The 23,058-nt window shown below is 42.0% G+C and overlaps 1 protein-coding gene across 2 annotated transcripts in view; it reads left to right on the top strand.

Annotated features, from left to right (window-relative positions):
* The first annotated feature begins 229 nt into the window (after positions 1-229).
* Positions 230-23,058, top strand: part of lancl1 (LanC antibiotic synthetase component C-like 1 (bacterial)) — a 35,912-nt gene continuing 13,083 nt past the window's right edge. The window contains exons 1-6 of one of the 2 annotated variants that reach the window (XM_048535155.2): positions 230-552; positions 3,512-3,629; positions 8,873-9,080; positions 11,720-11,867; positions 18,791-18,934; positions 22,832-23,014. In XM_048535155.2, coding sequence (XP_048391112.1) covers positions 391-552; positions 3,512-3,629; positions 8,873-9,080; positions 11,720-11,867; positions 18,791-18,934; positions 22,832-23,014 — 963 coding nt within the window. In that variant the 5' untranslated portion in view covers positions 230-390. Of the gene's footprint in view, positions 553-643; positions 762-3,511; positions 3,630-8,872; positions 9,081-11,719; positions 11,868-18,790; positions 18,935-22,831; positions 23,015-23,058 lie in introns of those variants that run through there. The other variant, XM_048535156.2, reaches the window with a different exon arrangement.

Raw genomic sequence — 23,058 nt, forward strand, 5'->3', positions numbered from 1 at the left:
ATTCCATTTCTTACAAACACCACAACCCATCCCGCCATCTTCCTGTGTATCCTTGGATAGTTAGCTCCCAGCCTGACCGAGCCAGGTCTCTGTGATACCCACAACACCGTACCTGCCAATTTCAAGCCGCGCTACCAGCCTATTTACTAGTTTCTTATGCTGCATGCATTATTAGTATAAATCCTCTCTTCCGCGTTGACTGACCCTCCCCCCTCCTCCTCATAATTCGCTTTATGTGCTAGGATCCCGACGATACTTTTATGTCCTATTATTTGTTCTGGGAACTTTAATAGCCTCTCCTGAGCCCTCCACCTTTGACTCGTCCCACTGTGTCGGCTGGGGGGCGGGGTCGGGCCGGTTCAGGGGTCACGCCGGGTTACCGTGGTGTCCATGCTTTGGGGCCTGCTGTTTGCAGCGCTGTTTTGGAGCTTGTGCGTTTCCTCGAGCAGGCCGCCGGGTGTAATCGACATGGAAAGCAGAGCGTTCAGGAACCCGTACCCCGATTATGAAGGGCTGGCTTCTACACAGAGGCTGTTTGACTCTGCCGGGAATGTGAGTGAGATTGGGGGGGGGGAGACTGGCCCCGGGGGTGGGGTAGAGTGAGAGACATATGATGATCACGGGTGTTGGGAGTGTGGGGCGATTGAGAACCTCGGATATAGTGAGGAAAATACACTAGGGTGGAAGGGGAGGGGAAACATGATGGACACAATGACTTCTGGTGAGGCTGGAATGAGGGATTCACTCTGACTAAGTGTGAGGTAAGTGCGAGATTCACGTCTAGCCAAGGATTGGAGTGATTCAGACAGAATGGCTGCAGGATTGAGATGGGTCACACACTGGACTTGAATAAAGTCTGGATGGAGTGCGAGGTGGACAGGAATTGTTCTGCTGTGTGTTTGGGAACTGATTATTACAGGAGCAGGAGCAGGAGCAGACAGCTCATCGACTTTGTTTCATTCGATATCATGGCTGATCATCTGCTTCAATTCCCAAGTTATTCCCTTAGCCCTTAGCAACACTATTAGAAATCTATCAATTTCTGCCTCGAACATACTCAGTGATTGAGACTCCACAGACTCTGGGTTATGAATTCCAAAAATTCACCACCCTCTAAATGAAGAAATTTCTCTTCATCTCAGTTCTAAATGGCCTATACCATATTCTGAATTTGTATTCCCAGGTTCCAGACACCATCGCAAGGAAAATGTCCTTCTTTATCTGCTGTATCTTTTCCAGAATTTTGAGAGTTTCTGTGAGTAGCCGTCTCATTCTCTTAAACTCCAAGAAATACGGGCCTATACTCCTCAATCTCTTCTTGTAGGACGGTCCCATGCCTTCACTACACTCTCTATGGCAAGTATATCCTTCCTTCAGCAAGCAGATCAGAACTATACACTATAAAACCAAAGGAACTGCAGATGCTGAAAATAAGGAACAAAAACAGAAGTTGCTAAAAAAGCTTAGCATGTCTGGCAACATCTATGAAGAAAAATATCTCAATTCTGAGTTAACAGTTCTGAAGAAGGGTCACTGGACCCAAAATGTTAACTCTGATTTTTTTCTTCATGGATGCTGCCAGACCTGCTGAGCTTTTCCAGCAACTTCTGTTTTTGTTTGGAGTTGTACACACTTCTCTAGATGTGTTCTCATCAATGTTCAGTAAAAATGAAGCAAGATGATTTTGATCCTATGCTCAAATCCTCCTGTGATAAAAGCCAACATACTGTTTACATCACAACAGTTTGCTGCACTTGCACTTTTCAATGGCACCCAAGTCCCTTTGGACATCGACACTTTCCAATCTCTATTTATTGAAGAAATACTTTGCACTTTTATTCCTCACACCAAAGTGTGTAAGCTCAAATTTGCCCACATTATATCTGTCATACATTTAGTCAATCACTCATTCAGCCTGTCTAAATCCCGAAAAGCTTCTTTGCATAACTCACATTCCCATCAAGTTTAACCTCATCTGCAAAGATGGAAATATCACAATTGACCCCGACATTCTCATATTGAGCATTGTAGCAGCCCACTGTTCACAGCTAGGCAACCTGAGAATGGCCTATTTACTCCTACGTTGTGCTTTGAATCCTCAATTCATGTCAGTATAAATTAGATTCTCTACAGTGTGGAAACAGGCCCTTTGGCCCAACAAGCCCACACCGCCCCTTGAAGCATCCCACCCAGATCCATCCCCCTGTAACCCACACACCCTTGAACACTATGGGCAATTTAGCATGGCCAATCCACCTAGCCTGCACATCTTTGGACTGTCGGAGGAAACTGGAGCACCCGGAGAAAAACCCACGCAAACACGGGGAGAATGTGCAAACTGTGCACAAACAGCCATCCAAGGCTGGAATTGAACCCGGGTCCCTGGCGCTGTGAGGCTGCTGTGCTAACCACTGAGCCACCATGCTGCCCTAAATTACCCCCTCCCCAGCCCAGTTCCAAGTATTTACTAACATCCTGTGTAAGACTTTACCAAAAGCCCAGTGAAACTAGTGCATTGCAGATTAACAACAATGTGAGTATTTACTGACACTGCAGTGTTGTAGTAACAGATATTAACTAACTGGCAGTGGGTGGGTGGAAAGTGTTTAGGAAGGAGCTACTAAATGGTCTGGGTGTAGGTTTAGCTTAGTCAACTGGACAGCTAGTCTGCAATGCAGATTAACTCTACTACTGTGGGTTCAGTACATGTACTGGCTGAGCTCACCAAAAGGATTTTTCTTCTTGACCTTACCCTTTGCCTGAGATGTGGTGAGCCTCAGGTTAAAACACCACCAGTTGCGTCTCTCCTAAAGAGGGAGAGGCCTTATGATCTGGTAAGACTATGGCAACTTTACCTTTTACTAATTGGCCTGAGCTGGAGGTGTCAGAAACATCTGGCTGCAATTCAGGACTTTGAAATTCCAGGAGAGAAGGTGAGTGTTTAAGGGGATGGGGGAGTGTGTGTGGGGCGATTGAGAAACTCAGTTCTCTCAGTTTCTGGCTCTTCAGTTGTATAAGACTTTGGTTCAGCCACATTTAGAGAACTGCGTACAGTTCTGGTCGCCACCTTACCAAAAGGATGTGGATGCTTTGGAGAGGGTGCAGAGGAGGTTCACCAGGATGTTGCCTGGTATGGAGGGCATTAGCTATGAAGAAAGGTTGAGTAGATTAGGATTATTTTCATTAGAAAGATGGAGATTGAGGGGGTAACCTGATTGAGGTCTACAAAATCATGAGGGGTATATACAAGGTGGATGGTAAGAAGCTTTTTCCCAGAGTGGTGGACTCAGTTACAAGGGGTCTAATATAGGCTAATAGCCATTATGTCTTTGTACACTGGCTGAAAATAGTCACTGATTAATGCAAATGTGCAAAAGACAGCAGGAAATGAAAATGATGTGAATCGGTTCTATGGGTCGACCTGAACTGAGGACGCAGAATAGCCTTGTTTACATCTTTGTTGACCTTGGCTAAGAATAAAGAAGCATCTTATTTTTTTAATGCTTTACAGTTAACCAGTGACTTCATTCAGCAACTGCAGAGCAAGATCAGTGAATTATTGCAGCATGTGGAAAATGGGTTGATAAAGGGTGATGAAATGGACTGCACCAGCTACACTGGATGGGCAGGTACTGCAAAACTGAGAAGCAATTATTGTGTGCATCCAGAAACCATCGAGATTACACTTTGTATATTTGGCGACTGAAAATTGTGTGTTTGAGGTCATCAGGATAACAACTAGACATTTTCTGAATGAAAAGATGACTTTAAGGTAACGAGTTTGATTTTTCTATTTGGTAAAAATTGGTGCAAATGAAGTATTCAGGCACCCAGCGGATTCACAAAATGAAAAGTAATTCGGGCCACACTAATCAATGCAAAAAATATTTTGTAGCTGATTTACACGTTCTTCCTACTCTGCTCCCTCACTTAAAATTAAATCTTGATGTAATGTCACTTTCTCTCACTCTTCTTTACTCAGAACTTCAAATTCTTCAAAAGCCCTTAGCACCTCCATTGTTTTCTTCCTACAGCTTTCTAAAACCCAACTTTTGGGTAACCTGATAAACACACCTAATTGCCCTTGCCTCATAAACCTGATAGTATTGGCCTTATGGGTTTTAACTCCAGAAATACACGAAGGGAAAGATATTTTCAACCAAACAGTATAAAATAACCCCAAGTACTGTCCAGTTATGGTTCTGACTGAAGGTATGTTAAAGCAGTATAGAATTTGAGAACTACAGCAGGGATTTAACATGCAGAGTTGACTCGTCACTTCCACTTGATGAATATTTTTCAACAGTATTCACTCTAGAAAATGACAGTGTTGTTGAGGAGAATACTGAGATACCGGCTACTAGACTAGGTGGGATTGAGGTTCACAAGGAAGAGGTATTAGAAATCCTACAAGAGGGTGAAGATTGATAAGTCCCCTAGGCCGGATGGGATTTATCCTAGGATCCTCTGGGAAGCCAGGGAGGAGATTGCCGAGCCTTTGGCATTGATCTTTAACTCGTCATTGTCTACAGGAATAGTGCCAGATGACTGGAGGATAGCAAATGTGGTTCCCCTGTTCAAGAAAGGGAGTAGAGACAACCCTGGTAATTATAGACCAGTGAGCCTTACCTCAGTTGTTGGTAAAGTGTTGGAAAAGGTTATAAGGGATGGGATTTATAATCATCTAGAAAAGAATAAATTGATTAGGGATAGTCAGCATGGTTTTGTGAAGGGAAGGTCATACCTCACAAACATTATTGAGTTCGTTGAGAAGGTGACCAAACAGGTAGATGAGAGTAAACCGGTTGATGTGGTGTATATGGATTTCAGCAAGGCGTTCGATAAGGTTCCCACAATAGGGTATTGTACAAAATGTGGAGGAATGGAATTGTGGGAGATATAGCAGTTTGGATCGGAAATTGGCTTGCTGAAAGAAGACAGAGGGTGGTAGTTGATGGGAAATGTTCATCCTGGAGACCAGTTACTCGTGGTGTACCGCAAGGACCGGTGTTGGGTCCACTGCTGTTTGTCATTTTTATAAATGACCTGGATGAGGGTGTAGAAGGATGGGTTAGTAAATTTGCAGACGACACTAAGGTCGGTGGAGTTGTGGATAGTGACGAAGGACGCTGTAGATGGCAGAGAGACATAGATAAGCTGCAGAGCTGGGCTGAGAGGTGGCAAACGGAGTTTAATGCAGACAAGTGTGAGGTGATGCATTTTGGTAGGAGTAATCAGAAGGCAAAGTACAGGGCTAATGGTAAGATTCTTAGTAGTGTAGATGAGCAGAGAGATCTCAGTGTCCATGTACACAGATCCTTGAAAGTTGCTACCCAGGTTGACAGGGCTGTTAAAAAGGCATAGTGTGTTTTAGCTTTTATTAATAGAGGGATCGAGTTCCGGAACCAAGAGGTTATGGTGTAGCTGGACAAAACTCTGGTGCGGCCGCACTTGGAGTATTGTGTACAGTTCTGGTCACCGCATTATAAGAAGGATGTGGAAGCTTTGTAAAGGGTGCAGAGGAGATTTACTAGGATGTTGCCTGGTATGTACGGAAGGTTTTACGAGGAAAGGCCTTACGAGGAAAGGCTGAGGGACTTGAGGCTGTTTTCATTAGAGAGAAGAAGGTTGAGAGGTGACTTAATTGAAATATAAAATAATCAGAGGGTTAGATAGGGTGGATAGGGAGAGCCTTATTCCTAGGATGGTAACGGCGAGCATGAGGGGGCATAGCTTTAAATTGAGGGGTGAAAGATATAGGACAGATGTCAGAGGTAGTTTCTTTACTCAGAGAGTAGTAAAGGAATGGAACGCTTTGCCTGCAACGGTAGTAGATTCGCCAACTTTAGGTACCTTTAAGTCGTCATTGGATAAGCATATGGATGTACATGGAATAGTGTAGGTTAGATGGGCTTGAGATCGTTATGATAGGCCGGCACAACATCGAGGGCCGAAGGGCCTGTACTGTGCTGTAATGTTCTATGTTCTATGACTACAGGTACTGTGAGATCTACCAAATTTGACCTGTGAAGAATTAGTATTTGTATATTGTGGGAGAACATTTGACCCAAGAAAAAGAGGCAAAATATGGGGAAATAAAGACACACAGGCTAGCTCTAAATAACAGAAGGGTAAGTTAGATGTTGATGAACGTCACCAGAATGCTGTGCAGAATTCAACTTGAGAATGCAAATTTTCCAGAAATGTAGTTTGACATAAATTGCTGTTTGCATAGGTGTGTTACAGGGGATTGCTGATTTTGGGAGTTGTTTTTATAGTTTGAGTTCATATGGAAAAGTACCAGTAGGTAGCAGTGACCTCAGGAAGGGCAGTAGGAGTGACGGGACTGAGATTTGACTAGACTAGAGGGAACACGTTGGAAGATAGTGCAGTCCAGTCCAGAGTTGATAACTGTTTTGGTCACTGATATTTGCAGTTGGTTTCAGATAACCTTTAAGGTTGTGGCATAACCTGCATTTCTGATAACCTTGAAATTGCTTGGTGATGACGTTAATCAAGAGCCTTTGACTAAACTGGTAATGCACCGGAGTAATAGCTTTCAAGAATTGACTTTGAGCATACAGGTTAAAATTATTTACTGTGCCAATTTAGTTTCCTGTTTTCTAGATTAGGAATTGTTTGATACTGAATGGGTTAATCCGACTGATAATAGAAGCCCTACAGTGTAGAAACAGGCCATCTAGCCCATCAGGTCCACACCAACCCTCTGAAGAACATCCAACCCAGAACCATCCCCCTACCCTATCCCTGTAACCCTGCATTTCTCTTGACTAACCTACCTACCCTGCACATCCCTGAACACTACGGGCGACTTAGCATGGCTAATCGACTTGACTTGCACATCCTTGGACTTTGAGAGGAAACCGGGGAACCTGGCAGAAACCCACACAGACGTGGGGAGAATGTGCAAACTCCTCACAGTCGCCCAAGGGTGGAATTGAACCTGAGTTCCTGGTGCTGTAAGACAGCAGTGCTAACCACTGAGGTACTGTACTGACTGATATTTTATTCACTCAGCAGCTCTGTCACTATTATTTCACAGAATAGTGTAGGATAATAGGTCAGCACAACATAATGGGCCGAAGGGCCTGTACTATGCTGTACTGTTCTACGTTCTAGAATGTAATGGTTGTAAAAACATCACAATTCCTTGACTAAATCTAATGGTAAAAGCATAACATCTATAAAAGATAAAACATCTATAAAAACAGATGGAAAATAGAATTCAACAAACATTGTTATTTTAAGCAATTTTTCCTTTCAGTTTAGTTTGAAGTGTGGTTACTTGTAATCATGGGGAGATATGGCAGCCACTTTGAGAAAGAAATCTCACAAAAGAAAACAACTGCTCCCCTATGTTGGTCAAATACAAGGGGTTGAAATTTCAAGTTTAAGGGCAGGAGGTTTGGTGGTGTTTTGAGGAAAGAGTTTTTCATCAGAGGGTAGTGGAAGTCTGGAATGCACAGCCTGGTATGGCAATAGAGCCAAGAAATCTTTGAACTATTTAAAAAATAATGTGCATGAGCACTTGAAGTATCATAACATTCAAGGCTATGAGGCAAGTGCTGGAAAATGCGACAAGTGCACATTGGTTAGCACCAACTTGACGAGCCTCCTTCTGTGTTATGTGACTCTTGGTACTAGTTCAGAAATAAGTATTGGCCAGGACACAGTATTCTTAAAATAATATTGTAGTATTTTCTTAGATCCACCTGAGACATTTTTAAGATTATATTTCCTTGCAAAAACTTGCAGCACCTCCTCAGTACAAATGTTAGTCTGGATTGAGGAGTCCACCTTGAATCCATGAACTCTGTCCCAGTTGCCAGTACGTGCCAACGGAAATAGTCTTTGAGATATGAATGCTGACCACATAGGATGATGCGTATTAAACAGACATTGCTGTCAGACTCCAGTGGATGTATGTGTGTGCAAGGCAGATGGGCTGCAGAAGATGTGAGAATTGTTCAGGGCTGATGAATGTGGCAAAGTGTGACAGTGGATCTCCTAACCACAGGAGGATCTACAAGCAGTAGCAACAATTAAGGAATAGCTTTCAGTGGTAAGTAGAGGTACAGTAATTTGATCATCTGTCTTGTAGAGGTTCTGTGTTCTAGTCTTCAAATTATTGCTCTTTGCTCATTGCACATTTACATTCTCAGTTAATACAAATAAGAAAAATTGAATGACCTTTCAGATTGCAAACTTCCAGCTTTCTTATTGTAGCAGTACAAATAATTTTTCCTTCATGGTATGGTGTTAACAGTTTTAAATGATTACAACCTTAAGTGTCAGCTATGGTTTAGCTGTTATCATTAGCACATGAATCCCAGGTTCAAGTACTTTCGCAAAAAGGCAAGACTGCTACAACAATGCAATGCTGGGACCAGCTGGAGGGGCGCACACAAGCACACACCACATTGCGGTTTGCGGGAGACTGCTCTGCACAAAGGGCCACAGCGTCTCCTGTCTTAACACCAGTGACCACACTTTAGAGATTACTTCATTCGACGTACAATGCTTTGAATTGTCTGACAACAACCAGAATGGAGCAAGGAAACACCCAAGAATTTCCAGTCCAACTGACTTGATAATATGTCCAAATTGCAGCAGCATCACAATTTTTGTCTTTTGGTGCATCAAACAGGTCTTTCTTGGAGCAGTGATCTTGGTGGTGTCAAGAGAGTCTCGCCATACCCAAACAAGATCTGTTGTCTGTACATGGCTTAATAAGGGTGATCTGAAACAGCATATAGTTCCTTTATTTTAAAAATGTTTCTGAAACTCTTATCTTTCACGAGCTCAGTCAACAGTGCCACATATCTATAACAATGCATTTGTATTCCATCAGGGATTGCTTTACTATATCTGCATCTACACAATATTTATGGAGATCAGTCTTTCCTGCAGAAAGCCCTACAGTACGTCAATAAGAGTCTGAAATGTCTCACTGGGCGTGTAGTCACTTTCCTGTGTGGTGACGCAGGCCCGCTGGCAGTAGCTGCAGTCGTGCATCATAAACTGCGGCAAACTCAAGAATCAGACACTTATGTCAATCAGTAAGTGAAAACAATTTGCTCTAATTATACTTGGATTTTGTTGCTGGGTTATCTGTCTAACCTTGCAGCCCTATTCTATGTTAACCTGCACTGTCACTGTTGACCAGTATTGACTTCAGTATGCTAATGTTTTCAATTTAGTATGCTAATGTTTTCAATTTAAAATTGTCATCTGCAGGTTTAAATCTCTTTCTAGCCCTAATTTGCCCAGTCTGTGTGAAATCCTCCTGTCCTGCAACCATAAACTCTTGAACTCTTGCCCTATACTTGACTTCTTGCCACTCTCCCCTCATCACTCCATCAATGATAGGCATCCCATCAAGTGACTGTTCCTTCAACAAACACCTCAATTTCCCTCTTTTTAAAAGCTCTCCTTATTTAATAACTGGTTGACCAAACATTTGGGCTTTGTCACAACACCCATTTAGTCTACGTAAGTATCTGCAGGTCCAGGGAAACTTATATACATGATTAGTGGAAGTGAATACACGACTTATTGAATTATCCCCTGCACTTTTGATCCTTAATATAGAGGAACTTAGATTTTAAAATTTACATCCTTGTTTTCAATTCTCTCCTCCTTGCCATTCCTTATCTCTGTAATCTCCTGCAGCCCTCCAAGATCTCTAAGCTACTCCAGTTCTAGCCTCTTGCCTGTTTACCTTATTGCTTCAGTATTGATCTTCATCTGCCTAGGCTCCAGGCTTCCCATCTTTTCCCTTCTGTAAACTTCAGTTTATCCCAAACTTTGTATCTGTATCCTAATCCAGAACAAATCTCATGCACCAACACTCCCATGTTCAGCTTGGCTCCTGTTCTGGAAATGCTTTTTAAAATTGTAACCATTGACTCCAAAATTTATCCCTCTCAATTTCTTCAATCCCCAATGTTGGACAGCAACGTCTTCAGCTACCTTGAGTCTGATTGGTGGAATTGCCAACCTAAATCTCTCCATTTCTATTCCCTCATTGTAGATGTTTTTTAAAACCTATATATTAGACCAAGCATCGGCCATATGTTCTGATATCTCCCTGTGTGACTCAATACCACAGTTTGTTTGATGTGCCTCCTACACACTGCCATGGAATGAGCTCCCAACAGTGTATGGAGTGAGCTTAATTTAAACACAAGTTGTTGTTTCTCCTTTGTAAGGGAAAATGTGCTTAAGGCATATGTCCTTTTTTGAATCTTGTGATAGTAGTCAAGGTAAGACTTATTTCCAAACAAAAACCAAAGTCACCTCGGCACACACAGTAGTCTTGATCTGGCAGCTCCCGAGAACTTCCATGGGCTGGGGTTGAAGCTGGAGGGGTGTTTTGAAATACTTCTGTCATCACAAAGATTTCTTAGTGTTATATATAGAATGTCATGCAGCATTTGCCTCTGCAAAATATACTTTGCAAAGAATACTGAGCAGGCTTTAATTGTAAATTTATATACTCAGCAAATTACTTCCTTTTAAGAGAACTATACTATTGTGAAATATTATGAAAATATAACTTTTTTTTGGTGGCGATCATAGTGAACAATTGTAAGGATCATTCTGGTCATCACTGTTATGTTTGTTCTTCTATCTACATTGGAAGCTGTTTATATATTAACACAGTGTACACACTGAATTGGTTTTGATGAATTGAAGGCTGGCATTTAAAAAGATACTTATTTTGATCCCTGCACATGTTGACTGTTCAGTTACAACTGTTGCGTAGATGTATATTCTTTGGTTAATCTTTCATAGGAGTGGTGCCATGTGATTGGTTCAAAATTTCTAATTTAATAAAGGATCAAAACTGGCTTTAGTTTCTGAGAAATATCGATTCTATGTCATTAACTTCAGTCTTCTACACACTGCCAGCTCAGTCATTGCACTCTTGGTCATTTGCAGTTTGAAACAACTCTGCCGTTAGCCCTCGGAGTAAAAAGTAATGGATCCTTCTCGGTCTAAAGTAGTTCCTTGGTAATCCCTCAACTCATCAATATATAAGGCCCACCAATAAATAATTTCCCTTGTCTGTGTCAGCGTACAGAGAGTAAATAGAGTTCAGCAGCAATTTCCTCTGAACTTATAAAGTTTATTACACAAGGTGAATGTTGTTCTCCATTTTTTTGCTGAGTTTGTGGATTTCAGTTGGGGAAGCAATGGTTTTTTTTAAACTTCAAAAATAAACTTTATTCATAAAATACCTTTATTTACATAAATAGTTCCTAAAGCATTTCGGCTCTGTACTGTAACATAGGAAACAAACATTGGAGTTTGACTCTTTCCAACAAACAAACCAAACGCATTTCTTACCAGCTTTTGCACCCAAAGGATTATTGGGCAAGGATCACACTCTTAATCATTAGTAAGCCAAGGGGAAGGTGTTTTATTCTAATACTTTCAAATTTTAAGAAAGAGGCATGACTTTACTTGCCTGCTTTCAGAAACTTGCATTTGCTTGTGTCAAATCATATAATGATCCAAAAAGCAACAATCTTGAAAAGAAATAAAGAATATATAGTTAAAGAATGTGCTCATCATGCTTACAAGAAGAGCAAAAGGAGGAGTCATGTTTTTGATTTTGTACTTACAGTCCAAATATTCATGTTTTCAAATCTTTTTTGCAAGCATTTCAGGTTTTCCAATGTATTTCTTGCAGGCTTCTCCAACTGCATCAATCTGTAGTAAAACTGAATTCAAGACTGCCAGACGAAATGCTGTATGGACGGATTGGATATCTATATGCGTTATTATTTGTTAACAATCAGTTTGGCACTGAAAAAATATCATTGCAGTACATGAAACAGGTAGTGTCTCGCTCTCCTTTTTTATTTAAATGATTATTTAGCGATATTAAAGTTTAAAAAATCTCTACCTTTCCCACATGATTTCTAAAAATTGAATCCTTGTAAACTTTGTTTTGTGTTGAAATGTACAAGTTAATTTCAAAACGTGCTGTCCACTAATAAATGAAAAAGCACCAAGCTTTTATCTGAAGTCTCATGTTCTAAATGTTGTTTAATTTGTGACCTTCCCTTTGATGCGAAGTAGTGCTGGTAACATTCAGGAAAAGCTGTCCTCATTTATTGTTTACAAAGTAATGGATGGTCAATAATGTCGATAGAAGTTACCAAACAAACTAACTATTGTTTGTGCAATATTACTTAGATATACTTTTTCTGAAGATTTCGCAGCTCTTTAATCTTTAGATATTGAAAATTCACTTGTATATCAAATACCTGAAGATTTGTTGATAGAAACCACGAGAGTTTGTCATCCAGTTGCCCTAGATGTTTAAAGATTTAATTTTTTATAATTGGCCAGATATTGATTTCAACAAGTACTTAGACATGCGCAGACTCTTGAAATTCTTGACGTTGGAAGATGTTAGCGAGATTGAAAGAGGCAGGGCTGTGAAGAAGAATTTTTAAAATCCAGATAATGCTTAACGTACAAGTCACTAAACAGTGATTTATGACTGGAACTTGGTACAAGTTTAAAAATGTGGGCAGCAGAAGTTTAGGTGACCTCTAGTTCGTAGGGGGTGGAGTCTGGTATCTGGCCAGGTGTGTGGGATTAATCGAGTCTAGAGATTATCAAAAGCATTCAAGGATTCAGCAGTGAATGAATTCAAGTCTGATAGATTTTTGGTGCTGTTACATCAGTAGAAATGCACTCTCTTATTAAAAACATACATACATGCTCAATCTCCTTTTTGAAGACCAGATTGTCTTACCCTGGCCTAACAGTCAACTTCATCCCAAGACAGCTATCAGGGGGAGAATTGCAGCCAGTGGTTAAGGATTAGAGTTTGTGATTAGAACACAGTTTAGTTGGGAGAAATGTTTTCTTGTCTGGATATTGTGGCTACGGTGGTAAATGAGTACTTACATTCATGTTTACCAATGTATAAACTTTACCAAAGTTATGGTGAATAATTAAGTTGTCAGAATATCAAATAAGTTAAAAATAGGAGTGATAAAGAAGGTTGCCAATAATTAAGAATTAAAATGGATACCACCACTCACTTATACCAATTCACCTCCAAGCTGCACACCGTCCTGAAATTGAAATTCCATTCACTTTCTTTCATTAATTACCATTGGCCAATATCCTGAATACCCTCGCAGCACTAGGGTATGTAGTGCACGGACTGCAGCAGTTCAGGAAGGCAGCTCACCATCAAGCCAATTATGAATCATCAATAAAAACCTAAAGAATTGTGCATGCCGAAAATCAGAAACAAAAACAAAAATTGCTGAGAAAGAAATCAAGATTTAGCATTTCAGGCCCAGTGACCCTTCTGCAGAACAATTCTAATGAAGGGTCACTGAACTGAAACATTAATTCTGATTTCTCTCCACAGATGCTGCCAGACATGCTAAGCTTTTCGAGTAATTTCTGTTCTTGTTATGGATCAGCAATGCTAGCCTAGCCAGCAATACCAAAATACCAAGATGAAGATGAATAATTTGGAAGGCAGATGTTGGCAATTTTCATTTACACCACCTCTAGCTCCATTTTATTCTTGTTCCCCCATTCCACAGGTAATTTATCTTCCCGTTCCCTCAACACTATCGCTGTTGTTAGGGTTTGAACTAATTTGGCACGGCAATGAGATACACAGTAGAGATGCAATAATGGTGATGCACAGATGATATATAAGAAAAGTCAGGATTGTCTGGCAGGCAGAATGTATATACAAGGAAACTTACAGCTCAGGGAACAGTTCCTTCAGCCGTCCAAGCCTGCAACAACATGCTGCCCATCACAACTAAAAACCCCGACCCTTCTGGGGACTGTATCTCTGTCTTCCCATCCTATTCATAAATTTGTCAAGATGCCCTTTAAAAATCACTATCATATCTGCATCCACTACCTCCCCTGGCAGCAAGTTCCAGGCACTCACCACTCTGTTAAAAAAAGACATATCTCATACATCAGCTTTAAACCTTGCCCTTTACACTTTGAATCCATGGCCCCGAGTAACTGTCTCTTGCACCCTGGGATAAAGCTTCTGACCGTCGACTCCCTTCATAATCTTGCAGACCTCTATCAAGTTGCCCCTTAACCTGCGTTGTTCCGTTGAGAACAAGACAAGTTTCTCCAACCTCTCCTCATAGCTAATGCCATCCATACCAAGCAACATCTTGGTAAGTCTTTCTATACCCTCTCCAAAGCCATCACATCCTTCTGGTAGTGTGGTGACCAGAATTGAACACGTTATTTCAAATGCAGCCTAACTAAGATTCTATGAAGCTGCAACATTACCTGCCAATTTTTAAACTCAGTGCCCTGGCCGATGAAGGCAAGCGCACTAAATGCCTTGTTGATGACCTTTTCCACCTGTGTTGCTATTTTCCCTGACCTGTGTATCTGTATGTCGAGATCCCTCTGCCTATTAGTACTCTTAAGCGTTCTGCCACTTACTGTATGTCAGGAAGAGGAGGAGGGACATTCTGCAGCGGGACTTCATAGAACTCAGAAGAGTTCCTCAGGCTGGAGAGGATACGAACAGGGAGATAATGGACTTGAATGTGTGGCTGGGGAACTGTTGCAGAAAACAAAGATTCAAATTCTTGGATCAATGGGTTATGTTTTGCGGTAAGGATAAATTGTACAAGAGGGATGGGTTGCATCTTAATAGGTGGGGTACCAGAATTCTGGCAGGCAGGTTTGCCACTGCAACGCAGGTGTGTTTAAACTAAGTAGTGGGGGGGAGGGGACATACTGGAAATGTAAGAAGGAAGTTAAAGGGAAAGTGAAAATAAGAGAGGTTAGGAAAGACAACAGAATCAACCGAGCAGAAAATTCAAGAAGGGTTCATACAGAATGGTCAGGTGAAATAGGGATTGATAAGAAGGGTGAGGGGAGTAACAAATGAAAAATATTATATATGAATGCACGAAGCATAAGAAATAAGGTGGATGAGCTTGAGGCTCAGTTGGAAATTGGCAGGTACGATGTTGTGGGGATAACTGAGACGTGGCTTCAAGTGGACAGGGCCTGGGAAATAAATATTCAAGGATATACATGCTATCGAAAGGACGGACTGATGGGCAGAGGGGGTGGGGTGGCCCTGTTGGTGAGGAATGATATTCAGTCCCTTGCAAGGGGAGACATAGAATCAAGAGATGTAGAGTCAGTATGGATAGAGCTGAGGAATTCTAAGGGTAGAAAGACCATAATGGGAGTTATCTACAGGCCCCCAAACAGTAGTCTGGATGTAGGGTGTAAGTTGAATCAGGAGTTGAAATTGGCCTGTCACAAAGGTATTACTTTGGGGGATTTCAACATGCAGGTAGACTGGGAAAATCAGGATGGTACTGGACCCTAAGAAAGGGAGGTTGTGGAGTGCCTCAGAGATGGATTCTTGGAACAGCTGGTACTGGAGCCTATCACGGAGAAGGCAATTCTGGATCTGGTGTTGTGCAATGAACCGGATTTGATCAGGGACCTCAAAGTAAAGGACTCATTAGGAGGTAGTGACCATAATATGATAAGTTTTAATCTGCAATTTGAGAGGGAGAAGGGAGAATCGGAAGTGTAAGTATTGCAGTTGAACAAAGGGAACTATGGAGCTATGAGGGAGGAGCTGGCCAAAATTCAATGGTTCAATACACTATCAGGGATGGCAGTGGAACAACAATGGCAGGTATTTCTGGATATCATGCAGAAGGTGCAGGATCAATTCATTCCAAAGAGGAAGAAAGATCCTAAGGGGAGGCAGGGGTGGCCATTGCTGACGAGGGAAGTTAAGGACTCTATAAAGAGAAAAGAGAAGTATAACATAGCAAAGATGAGCGGGAAGCCGGAGGACTGGGAAAGTTTTAAAGAGCAACAGGGGGATAACTAAAAAGGCAATACGTGGATAAAAAATGAGATATGAAGGCACGCTGGCCAAAAATATAAAGGAGGATAGTAAAAGCTTTTTTAGGTATGTGAAAAGAAAAAAATGGTTAAGACTAAAATTGGGCCCTTGAAGACAAACAGGTGAATTTATTATGAGGAACAAGGAAATCGCAGAAGAGTTAAATAGGTACTTTGGATCTGTCTTCACTAGGGAAGACACAAGCAATCTCCCAGATGTTATAGTGGCTGAAGGACCTAGGGTAATTAATGAACTGAAGGGAATTTATATTTGGCAGGAAATGGTGTTGGATAGATTGTTAGGTCTGAAGGCTGATAAGTCCCTGGGACCTGATGGTCTGCATCCCAGGGTACTTAAGGAGGTGGCTGTACAAATCGTGGACGCATTGGTAATTATTTTCCAATGTTCTATAGACTCAGGATCGGTTCCTGCGGATTGGAGAGTGGCTAACGTCCCACTTTTCAAGAACATTCTTTAGTTCCTGCCTAATATTGTTATAATTAGCCTTCCCCCAATTTAGCACCTTCACCTGACAAACAGACCTATCTTTAATCTATCAGTACTTTAAAGCTTACTGAGTTGTGATCACTGTTGCCAAGCTGTTCACCTACTGAGATGTTGACCACCTGGCTAGGGTCGTTCCCCAGTATTAAGTCCAGTACAGCCCCTTTCCTAGTTGGAGTATCTACATACTGTTTCAAGAAGCCCTCCCTGGATGCTCCTTATAAACTCTGCCCCATTCCACACCCCAAGCAATAAGTGAGTCCCAGTCAATATATGGGAAGTTAAAAGCACCCAGGACAACAACTCTATAACTTTTACATATGCCAAAACCTGCCTACATATCTGTTCTTCTATCTCCCACTGGCTGTTCCTGAGCTCTACCCATATTGCCTCACTGTATGAGCCATCCGAGGTGTCCTCCTGCAGTACAGCTGTGATGTTCTCCTCAACAAGTAGTGCAACTCCCCCACCCCTTTTACATCCCCCTCTATCCCGCCTTGAACATCTATATCCTGGAATGTTAAGCTGCCAATCCTGTCCCTCCCTTAATCAAGTCTCTGTAATGGCGACAACACCATAGTTTCAAGTACTAATCCAAGCTCTACATTCATCTGCCTTACCAGTTACACTTTTTACATTGAAATAGATGCACTTCAGTCCACCAGACCTGCTTTGATCAGCAACCACACCCTACCTGATGCAAAGTACTCATTTAATACCTCACCCATTTCCTCTGATCTCCTCCATTACAGCCCCTCCGCAAGCACCTTCTGGACACAGTGACTGCACTGATGCAGACCTTCCCCACATCAGTCACTCTGCTGCCCTCTTCCAGGTACTTGCCTTCTTTTGTTTTGATTAAGCCCACCTTCTGGAAACTGTGACTGCACTGATGCTGATCTTCCACACATCAGCCAATCAGCGTCACCACTCTGTTGCCCTCTTCTGGGTATAATGGAGCCTTAGAGAAAATGTCTACAGCACCAAAAGAGACCTTTTGGCCCATTGTGTTCATATGAGCAATCAAACATCCATCTACCCCCAGTGCATTTTCCAACAATTGGTCCATAGCCTTGCATGCTGTGACAATTCAAATACTCATCTATATACTACTTAAATGTAGCTTAAATTTTCAGACAAAGAGTTCCAAAATCCAAAACCCTCTGGGTGAAAACATTTTTCCTTAGAGCCCCCAAAATGCTGATTCTTTACCATAAAAATGTACTTCCCAGTTATTGATATCTTCAGTAACGGGACCCGTTTTCTTTTATCTATCTTGCTTATGTTGCTCAGAACTTTGTACATCTCAATCAGATCCTCCTCAACATTCTCTGCTGAAAGCCTGTGTAGTCTCTCTTCATAGCTAAGTTGTTCCAGCCAGGCAACATCCTCGTGAATCTCTTCTGTCTAATGCAGCCACATCCTCCCCATAGTGTGGCAACTATAATCATACACAGCACTCAAGAAGGAACTTTCCCCTTTGATAGGAGGAATCAATGGCAAGGGCAAATAGAATTAAGGTGGAGGGCAGGAGGTTTCGAGGAGATGCGAGGAAAAGCTTATTAACCCAGAAGATTATGGGAATTTGGAACTCACTGCTTGTAATGTAGAGGCAGACACCAACGTAATATTGAAGAAGTATTTAGATGCGCTGTTGCAATGCTAAAGCATAGAAACGTCTGGGCCAAGCTCTGGAAAATGGAATTAGAACGTTTTGTTTGGTTGCTTTTTGACTGGTACAGATGAGATGGACCAAGGGCCTTTTTCTGTGCTATGGACAAGTACGGTTCTAAAGAGAGTCTTAAAATAAAGAGTATCCTGAGAGAAGGAATTGCATAGGTTATGAACTTATGAAATAGTAGCTGTAGACCATTTGGTCCCTCAACCTTGATCAGCCTTTCAATTCAATCACAGCTGATTTCATCACCATTTAGATGGATAAGGCAGACTTTCTTTCAAAGATAGTACAAAGCTGCTGGAGGGGTGCGAAAGAGACCAGAGGCAGCTTCTTGGAGCACTGGGTATTACAGAGAAAGTTTGTGGATGTCAAGCATGTGTAGCAGGTATTTTAACAAAAGTGCCAAACTGAAATGTTGGGGAGTATAACGTCCACTGGGCCATTACCTAAATCAACTAGCATAACGAAACAAAGTGTATGGAACAGACTGTGAGGAGGGGACTTGATAGAGATCTAATGCACCACCGAAAGGAAGCTGTTTCCTTGACTAAATGTTGCCAGTGTCTTTCTCCAGATCACCAACAGAAGATAAATAATAGCCTCTGACTGATATGTTTTTCATTGATTGTATTCTTTGCAGTAAACTGTGATTTTTTTTTTTTTCCTCTGTGTTTCAGGTTTGTGGTGCTGTCATAAGTTCTGGAGAAAAGCTAAGTAGCAGAAAACGTATTTCCAAAAGCCCATTGATGTACGAGTGGTACCAGGAGTATTATGTTGGAGCAGCTCACGGCTTAGCTGGAATCTATTATTTCCTGATGCAAGTAAGTAATTAAATCTTAATCTTCTGATGTTGCTGAGAATGTGGTTTTGTGTTTCAGGAAATGAACTTTTATTCTCAATTGAAGCCAAATCTGACAATACAGTACAAACTATCTAATGTAAATTTTCTAGCCTGCTGCTGTTCAACAACAAATTGCAAGTAGTAAACCCTGGCAAAGCTCACTGCAGTAGAATGCTGGAAATTAAGCCCAGGATCACCAATCATCTAAAATTTTAATGAACCAATCAGAAATCCCAATTTGTGTCTAACTGAATTTGCTCCCAGGACCAAAACGAATCTCCCCTGATTTTTTTCCATAGCATAAACAACATCAAATTTTACTGCTCCTCTGATGCTGCTTGGCCTGCTGTGTTCATCCAGCTTCACACCATGTTATCTCTGCTGTTTTAACTGTTCTTCTTAAAGTTAAACTTAATAGTTAAATAAGCATAGTTGCTTATACACTTATATACTTACCCAGTGCTCCAAGAAGCTGCCTCTGGTCTCTTTCACACCCCTCCAGCAGGCCGAAATTTTCTGGAGAAGGGTCTCAACCCGAAACGTCAAACTTTCCTGCTCCTCTGGTGCTGCTTGACCTGCTGTGTTCATCCAGCTTCACACCATGTTATCTCAGATTCTCCAGCATCAGCAGTTCCTACTATCTCTGTAACAGCTAAAAGAAAATTTATTGAAAATTGAAAATTTATTTTTGGGATTTGGGCTTTGCTGGCTGGACCAGCATTTATTGCCCATCCTTGAGAAAGGTGGTGATGAGTTGCCTTCTTTTACTATTACAGTCATATGCTATCATAAGACACTTTGGGGGGGGGGCGGGGGGCATGGGGGTTGCGCGGAAGGGCGGGGGGGGAGTGGGGGGCGCGGGGGGGGAGGCGGTGGTGGTAAGTTCCAGGATTTTGAGCCAGCAACAGCTATGGTATGGTGATATATTTCCAAGTCAGGGTGGTGAGTGGTTTGGAGGGGAACTTGCGTTCCCATGTATCTGCTGCCCTTGTCCACCTGGTTGATAGAGGTCGTTGTTTTGGAAGGTCTTAAGGATATTTGGTGAATTGGTGCAGTGCTTCTTGTAGATAGCACACATCACCTCCTGAGCATCAGTGGTGGAGGCCGTGGACATTTGTGGATGTGATGACAATCAAATTGGCTGGAAGGTATCAAGCTTCTTGAATGTCTTTGGAAAAGCACCCATCCAGGTAAGTGGGGAGTATTCCATCACACCCTAGACTTGTGCCTTGTAGGTGTTGGAGAGGCTTTAAGGACTCATAAGGTGAATTACTTGCAAGATTCCTAACCTCTGGCCTGCTCCTGTAGTTCCTGTATATGACTAATTGAGTTCAATTTCTGGTTATTGGTAACCCCAGAATGTTAATAGTAGGTATTCAGCAATGATTGTGTCATGAAATGTCAAGAGGCAATGGTTAGGTTCTCTCTTGTTTCAGATGGGTATTTCCTGGCATATATGTGGCACAGTAGTTCCTTACTGTTTGTTAATCCAAGCCTGGTTATTGTCCGGGACGTTTTGTATTTAGACATGGCCTGCTTCAGAATCTGAGGAATTGCAAATGATGCTGAACATTGTGCAATTATCAGCGAACATCCTCATTTCTTACTTTATGAAGGAAGGAGATCATTGATGAAGCAGCTGAAGATGTTTGGGCATTGGACACTATCCTGAGGAACTCCTGAAGAGATATCCTGCAGTTGAAATAACTGACCTGCGACAAACACAACCATCCGCCTGTGTGCTAGGTATGACTCCAATCAATGGAGAACTTCCCCTCTGATTTCCATTGACCCCAGTTTTGCACGGGCTCATTCATGCCACACTTGGTCAAATGTGACTTAATGGGGGAGTCACTCTCTTTTTAACTATGGAATTCAACTTTTTTGTCCATGTTTGAAACTAAGCCATCATGAGGTCAGGAACTGACTGGCCCTGATAGAACCCCAATTGGGTTATGAAAGTGAGCAAGTTATCACTGTTAACTTCACAGTACGGTTGATGATGCCTTCCGTCATTTTACTAATGTTCGAGAGTAAACTGATGGGCAGTAATTAGGCAGGTTGGATTTGTCCTGCATATTGTGTACCGGACACATCTAGGCAATTTGCCACATTTTCATGTTGATGTAGGAAGTTCTGGAGCACTCATCTTTAGTACTGTTGCTGGAATATTGTTAGAACCCATGGACTTGCGTATCCTATGCCTCCAACCATTTCTTCATACCATGTGAAGTAGCTAAAACTGGCATATGACAAGCTGGAGGCCTGCATTTTTGAGGATGGAAATGTTTGTGGGACTGCCTCCTCCAATGAATTGTTAATTGTACACTGCCATTCACAACTGGATGTGGCAGAACTACAGAGCTTGGACTGAACCATTGGTTGTGGGATCACTTGGCCCTGACTATCACTTGCTTATGCTGTTTGGCACACAGGTAGCCCTGTTTAGACAGGTTGACATTTCAAGTTTAGGTGTGTCTGAGGCTGGTCCTGGCATGCCCTCCTGCACTTTACATTGCATCAGGGTTGACTTGGTTTGACGATAATTGTATAGTGGGGAATGTGCCAGGTCATGAAGTTGCAGGTAATGTTGGAGTATGAGTCTGCGGCTGTCAATGGCCTAGATGGTCTTGAGTTGCTTTATCTGTTTGAAGTCTGTCCGATTTAGCATGATGATAGTGGCCACACAACTCAATGGAAAGTATTATCAGTGTGAAGGTAAGACTTGACTCACAAGGATTGTGCAGTGATTAATCTTATATGTACTATCATGGACAGATGTATCAACAGCTGGCAGATTGGTGAGGATGTTTTTCCGTCTTTGTGGTTCACTGCCTCGTATACATTTGGAGCAGCTATGACAATAGGAGATAACAAAGTGTGAAGCTGGATGAACACAGGCCAAACAGCATCTTAGGAGCACAAAAGCTGACGTTTTGGGCCTAGACCCTTCATCAGAGAGAACCTGACCAGCAGTGCACTGCTGAGGTGAAATCCTCCACCCAGAGTACATTTGTGTTTTTGCCACCCGCTGTGCTCCCTCCAAGCTGAGTTCCACACAGATGAGCACTGATCGACCAGGGGGGGTTTCCTTGTCTGCGTTGGACCAGATGACATGAGACATCATGGAGTCCAAAGTGAATCTTGAGGACAGCCAGTGCAACACCCTCCTGACATTATACCACTGTGCTGCTACACTGAACTTGGTTCTCTCTCTACCTGAACATAGGTTCTCTTCTCTTTCCCAACTAACTCATAACTTGCAGCAAAGTCTGTTTGCTTTATTTGTGAAACATTAGCTTATGTGTCTTGGATATTCAAGATTTGCTGTGCTTTGGCAATTTCTGTCATTTTCTTGCAGAATTACTTCCTCAAAAAACTTTGAGATTGTTGGAAAGGGTTATCCTTTTCTAAATTTATCCTGAACAAAGAACAAAGAAAATTACAGCACAGGAACAGACCCTTCGGCCCTCCAAGCCTGCGCCGATCTAGATCCCCTGTCTAAACCTGTCATCTCTTTTCTAAGGGTCTGTATCTCTTCGCTCCCTGGCCATCCACGTGCCTGTCCAGATACCTCTTAAAAGACACTATCGTGTCTGCGTCTACCACCTCCCCAGCAATGCATTCCAGGCACCCACCACCTTCTGCGTAAAGAACTTTCCACACATATCTCCCCTAAACTTCTCTCCTCTCACTTTGAACTCATGACCCTGGTAACTCATTATCCTGGTAACTGTTTGTTTAATTATTAAGCAGGGTCAAGTTAAGCCATCCAGTCATTTTGGTGGTGTATAGAATTGTACATGCTTACATTCAATTTTTAATTTTGCGTGTTGTTTTGACAACAGAATTTTTTTTTCTGTTTGTTGTCTTTTAGCCAGAACTCGGTGTTGACCAAGATACACTTGATAAGCTGGTGAAACCCAGTGTGGACTATGTTTGTCAGCTCAAGTTTTCATCAGGAAATTATCCTCCCTGTATTGGTGAATCCAGAGACAACCTAGTTCACTGGTGTCATGGGTCACCTGGCGTGATTTACATGCTCATACAAGCTTATAAGGTAGTGTGTGTGTGTGTGTGTGTGCGTGCGTGCGTGTGCGTGCG

This window comes from Stegostoma tigrinum, chromosome 7, assembly GCF_030684315.1.
Source record: "Stegostoma tigrinum isolate sSteTig4 chromosome 7, sSteTig4.hap1, whole genome shotgun sequence".
In the NCBI taxonomy this organism is placed as follows: Eukaryota; Metazoa; Chordata; class Chondrichthyes; order Orectolobiformes; family Stegostomatidae; genus Stegostoma; species Stegostoma tigrinum.